We start from the raw sequence: 6,000 nt of genomic DNA on the forward strand, positions 1-6,000 counted from the left end.
CACATATGCAAACTGGAGCGTGAGCTTGCTCTTCTTCATCACCTCCCACAGGCAGCCTACATCTAATCTGCTGCCCCAAGCAGCCACAGGTCCAACGTCAAAACCGAGAGGTACACAGTGTAGTAAGTGAGAGAGACTAGGCATAGAGCAGGTAGTAAGATCTCACAGGAACTTACATGAACTTCACTTCTGGGTAGCTGGTTCATACAGCAGAGGAAGAACATGGTCACACTTGGAGCACACTTGAAAGCATGCATGAAAATGCCACGCAGTCATTACTAGTGCTACAGTTACAGAACGCCACCAAAGCCTCCAGGCCTGCTTATCTGCCATTTGTTTATTTACTGCTGCAATGCCTAGGAATTCAAATCAGAGCCCCACAGTCAAAGGCAAGGAAGTCTCTGCTCTAACTAGCTCTCATCTAACTTTGTACACTAGCTGTGGCAAAACCTACAACCTCTGGGAAAGGCGAGACGCGTATAATCCCATGCCTGCCACCCAGACGCAGCTCTGGAAGGAAGCATGCTTCACAGCCTAGCAGCAGTCTGCTCTTTTCTTTTGCTGAACTTGGAGACAATGCTATGAAGGATAAATCTCTCTGAAGCAGTGCTGGTTACTCACAGATTATCTTAGATAACTTAGTACAGCAGAAGCCAGCACCCCTGCAAAGACAGATGCAACCCAGCTAAATAAAGTATTTCTGGGAACCAATCTCATCTAGCTCACAGGATATGTGGCAGAAACAGCCTGGGTAATGGGAGCCTCATAAACCCAGAAAGACACATCTGGCTGAGATTTGTGACAAACTCTTCTGTACAAAGAGAAACATTCCCCAGCTCATGTAACACCACACAAGAAAGATCAAAGATGCCCCGGTGCCTCCTGATGGGTAAGCAGCTGTACCAATAACAGCAGCTGGAAAATCCAACAGGAGACTCAGGCAGTCCCTTCCCCTGCGCTGGGAGCAGAGCTGCCTCCCAGGCAGTCCCCAGCAGCAGCCCCCTGTTAATTACCAGCAAGCAATTTGCACTCTGGCAGATAAAGCCATTCACACAGCTACAGCGCGTTTGCACAAAGCAGCTCGGATCTGACAGCAGCTCCATCTGAGAAGCAGCATCAGGGTGTAGCACATGTATGTGCTACACGACACTGCTGCTGCTTCCGAGCTTGTGCCATGCGTGCTGCTGCTTGGAGGTTACAGTCCCTTCAAAGCAGCTGGGGAGGTTGTTTAAACACTCATACATGGGGCATTTGGCGAGCAGCTTCGGCACAACACGAGGTGCCTCAAACAGAACCGCTCGGTTGGACTCTCAGACTCTGATCCCTGGGACAATCTGCAGCACAGCAGCTGCTCGACAGCACAGCATGCACCTTAAAAAATAGGCTGTGCGCCCAGGGTAGCATCACTTTTTCACTGCCTCCCCATTTAAAACACGCTTATCACCTTGAGATGCGACTCCAGCAATGCCTGGTCTAGCACTCAAGGGCAGGATTTCAAGGAGGAAGATGCCTATCACTCCAAAACCAGCTCAAGGAGAAAAATGGATGCAATTTTTCCTTCCACTGAAGATGTGCCTGCTAGAACTGGGAAGCCAGTTTTATTACGTTAGTGGGTTACACACAACCGCTGGGTTTTATTGCACAAAGCCAGTGCATATTAAAACCAGCCTGAGTTACCCACATGATTGGCACCACAGCATCTTCCCTTGAACTGCCATGGACAAAATATCAGCGAGGGAAGGACTGAACTATCCACAAAGTCTTTATCACTAAATTTCAAAGGCAAATGGAGCCTTCTTCAAATGATGGCTTCAGGGCCAAATACAGCCATGCAATTACATCAGGATTTCAACTTTAACTTACTCAGTTTCATTTAATAAGACAGCAGTCTTTAGTTTTCACCATTGCAAAAATGTGGGAAAAGTTTAAGCAAAGCAAGCTGATGATGCTGGCCAGACTGTGAACAGCCCGATGGGAGGAAGTACACCAGGCTTTAGGAAGCCCAGCTGAACTCCCAGCTCCAGCTCCCCCGGGTCGCAAAAGCACTCCGCTGGCAAAAAAAGACACAGGTCTTGGTAGCGTCAAGTGTTGCCCTCCCTACATGCAAACGCAGTCAAATCGGATTGCGAGGAAGCGCTCAGGTGAGTTAAGCAAACAAGACCTTAGCCAAAACCTTTGTCTTTTCTCTTCCCCGTAACATTCTTTTCGGCTTTTCACACAGAAACACTAAACTGAGGGAAAAGGAGGTGGGGTGAAAAAAATTAATCCCAGGGTTACAGCAGATGCTGTGCTATTAGAAAAGGTTATAAATCTGCCTCCAGTTGCTTGTCATCGCTGTGTTGCCCTGGGGGTTATAGCCCCCTCAGATCCGTCAGTAGATTTCTTTGCAAGAGGAGAGCCTCTAGTCCTCCTCCTCTAGCCCTTTCTAGCCAAAACGAGACAAAGTCAGATTAAACTGTTTACATAGCTCTTTCCAAAGGCTGGGTCATTTGGCCAGAAATGGGTTAAGGATAGTTCAGGAGAACAGCTACAGGTCCCAGAGATTAACCTGAACAGCCAGAAAACTGGCAAGGCGCAGAGGGTGGGCCAGGGCAGCAACCACGCCTCTTGGCAAGTCTGGATTCAGGAAAGGGCTTCTGTCCACAGCCCACACCAATACATTCATGCTGGTATAAGCCTCTTTGCTCACATCTAAAATTTCCAGTGAAAACAACTTTCCTAATGATTCTGAATCAGGTTTAAACCCAAAATGAAAAAAGAAAAACCTTTACTCTTATTTTGAAGTTAGCATCCTGGTGGGACATGTAATGGTGATTACAGCAGTACCAGCAGTGGAAGTGCTCCCACACGCCACCCCTCAGACCTCACAGACACAGTCAAACAGCGACTGGACTCCTCTCCAGTGTTAACTAGGTGACTTACTCCAGCAGGATGTGAACAACTGATTAACTTTTAATACATTCATCAGACATTTTGAGCCTCTCCCTTCTCCTCTATCATGATGGATGCTTCCCAAAAATCACTCCATCTGCTTTGGAAAGCCCCAGCTGAGAACACAAGCAACTTCAGCTCTGTTGCATCCCTGGTAATACAAGTGAACGGCCGTCTCGCTGAGAGTCTGACCCAGGAAGAAAGAGATAAAAAGGGCTGTCTGAAGCTGGTGGCTGGCTTCCATCCGAGGAGTACAGTTCACCGTCTATTGCTCTTGTGACTATTACTGAACCGGGCCAAGAAAAGCTCCCAAGTTTTGGCACGTCTCAGATTTTCCAGTCTGCACAAAGTCATGCCAGGAACATTTACTGAAGCAATTTCTTTCTTTCTTTAAAGACTCTAATTATGCACCTAACAATGTCGTAGAAACGAGTGTTGTACAAAAAACCTAGCACAGTTCAGATACAGTTTTGCCGACAAAAGGATTAGAAGCTTAAGGTTCAGTGTTAATATTCTGAACATACTGAAAGGCACAGAGTGCAAACTGCAGCAGAAACAGAAGAAATAAGAGAGGTTATCACTTCCAAAATCTGGAAGAGGGGAAAGCGCACGGGAAAATGCCATGCTGATCTTACTAAATGGCAGTGATGCCGCAGAGTGGTAATAAGAAACATTTAGAAGGAAACAACATCAAAGCCGTCTCCGAATTGCAAGCAGCTTGCCTTCAGGCACAGTCCACTCCCCAGAAAACAAGGAGGTCTAGATACCCCAGAGGGTGGGACACGACCTGTGACAAACTGATGTTCACCACTCGGCAGCTACCAGCAATAAGGAATCAAACTGAACCCCAAAACAAGAGTTGTCCGAGGTGTCAATTTTCCCTGAAACCAGACTGAAACCTCAGTCATCACTCTCAAGTTTTGCTGAACTTAAGAGTGGAACTGAACCAAAACATTCACTGGTTTGACACCTGGACCATTATACCTGAAAAGAGTCAAATCATTCATTTATCCATTCAAGCATGAACCGGTCTTTAAAAGCAATTTTTGAACATCATAGCTGCACATTTTTCTTTCAGTTTGCAGATGAGGCACAGAGACACGACAGTACTTAGACTTGGGAAGCCATCCAGGTACTCTGATGAGGGTACATTAGGCAAAAAGCAGGATTCAGCACTGTGACCATTACCATAACGCTAGCAGCGCCAGTGAAATCGGAAATCAAGGACTAAACACATCTTGGCTATATTTCTCTGGTCTACTGACTCCAAGAGGCTTTTCTCAGACCAATGCCACCGCTATTTAGCTGTTACTATCATTCATCTTCTGGATGCGCTGCTGTGCACTTCCTTCCCACAGAGGTTTTGCTGTAGATTGACCGGAACCAGTTAAGGTTTATTTAGGGTTCCTAAGAAAGTGAATAAAACCAATCCGGCTTTTTCAGGACAGTGCTGGAGAGGATGCGTGGAAATGCTGACTACATGAGTATGTCACGCCTCGGGAAGAAAGTGTATTACAATATTATCATGTACGGGCAGATGTGAAATGTTAGCCCGTGCTACAGCTCAGTCCTGCTCCCCTGGGTTTTCACAAGAGCCGCGACCAGAGCTATAGGTTGACAGCGTCTGCTTGCAACTGCCCTGTCTCTCCTCTGCTCCTCACGTGCCCCAGCGTTCGCACCGCTCGTCCCTCGCCGAAGAGCTTTGCTGAGGGGGCCGGAGCCCCAGTGCTGGGCTTCACCTCATCCCCTCGTGCCATAACCCGGGCAGCACCGTCCACGGGTGGGAGGCAGAAAGAGGGAACATGTGTAGGAAGTCTGGTGTGTTTATGCTTTTTTTTTTTTCTTTTTTCTTTTTTTTTTTTGTGCAGACCCAAACTGTGATGCTCTAGGGTGGGTCTCTCCATCTGGGAGAAATATGTGGGGAGAAAAAGCGCAGGCGGGGAGGACGAGCCGCCCCCCGAGCGGGACCCGCTTCCCTCCAAAAGCGGCTCGGCCTCCCTCCCCAGCCCAGCTTGAGTTCATTTTCCTCAAATCACTTCCACATTTCCCCTGCCGTAATTATCAAATATTTTGTTTCTGACCTCACTTTTACGGAGGCCGCCACAACCCGGGAATTCAGGCACCGTTTGTTTTCTGTCAACAGAGCTGGGGGGTTGCGAGTTGGGGGCTTTTGGTGGTTTTCAATGTCATTGCAATAAAAGAAAAGAAGGAAAGAAAAGGGGGCGAGGAGGAAAGATGGGAGGGAGGGAAGGGGGCTCCCGGGGGGCCCCGCCTGCGGCAGGCTGGGGGTCCCGGCCCGGCCGCAGCCCCCTCACCCCCGGGGGGGCCCGGCGGCCCCGCAACTTCCCTCCTCGCCCCGGTGCCACCTTCCGCGGCCCCAGCAGCCCCCCCCCCCCCCGCCCCGCGGCGAAAAAACCCCGGAGACCCCCCCAACCCCCCGGGTCCCCCCCTCGCCGCCCCCCTCCCCGGCCCGCCGCGAGGGGCCCCGCGCTTACCTCAGCTCGCAGGCGGGCGACGGCCATGAGGGCGCAGAGCAGCGGCAGAGTTTTCCAGATCTGCAAGAGAGGGGGGCGGTGAGCGCGGGGCCGGCGCCGCCAAACTTCCCGCCGGGCGGCCCCGCTGCTCACCATGCTGCGGGCGGCTGGCGGCACCGGCGGGGCAGGAGGTGAGGAGGAGGCTCCTTCCCCGGCTCCGGCTCGCTCGGGAAGGGAAGGGGAGGGCTCCCCCGCACCCCGGCCCGCCAGCCCGCGGCTCCACCCCCGGCCCGACCCCCGCCTCGGGGCCGGCTCCGCCCCGGCCCGCCGTGAGGGGGCGGCCCCCGCCCCGCGGCCGCTCCCGCTGCCGGGCCCCTCAGCGCCCCGCGGGGCAGCGCCCCGGCTCCGGAGGCCGAGGGGCGGCGGGGGGGCTGCCGAGGGGCTCGGGACCCCGGCCCAGCGTGGGGCTGGGGAGGGGGGTGCCGGCCCGCAGCGCCCGGCCTCGCAGCTTCGCTGCCCGTGGGGGGGCCCTGAGCGGCGGGGACAGCCTGGCCAGGCGCAGCCACAGCGCGCCCCTCAGGGGGGTCGCAGCCGC

At 52.4% G+C, this 6,000-nt stretch overlaps 1 protein-coding gene across 1 annotated transcript in view; it reads right to left on the reverse strand.

The window, feature by feature from the left end:
- The window catches only part of FSTL1 (follistatin like 1), a 54,028-nt gene extending 48,341 nt beyond the window's left edge, over positions 1-5,687 (reverse strand). Inside the window, exons 1-2 of the mRNA XM_037389304.1 lie at positions 5,559-5,687; positions 5,427-5,486 (exon numbers count right to left, since the gene is read on the reverse strand). Of these exons, the coding sequence (XP_037245201.1) occupies positions 5,427-5,486; positions 5,559-5,561 (63 nt within the window). The 5' untranslated portion in view covers positions 5,562-5,687. The remainder of the gene's footprint in view (positions 1-5,426; positions 5,487-5,558) is intronic.
- Positions 5,688-6,000: the final 313 nt, after the last annotated feature.

This window comes from Falco rusticolus, chromosome 5, assembly GCF_015220075.1.
Source record: "Falco rusticolus isolate bFalRus1 chromosome 5, bFalRus1.pri, whole genome shotgun sequence".
NCBI lineage: Eukaryota > Metazoa > Chordata > Aves > Falconiformes > Falconidae > Falco > Falco rusticolus.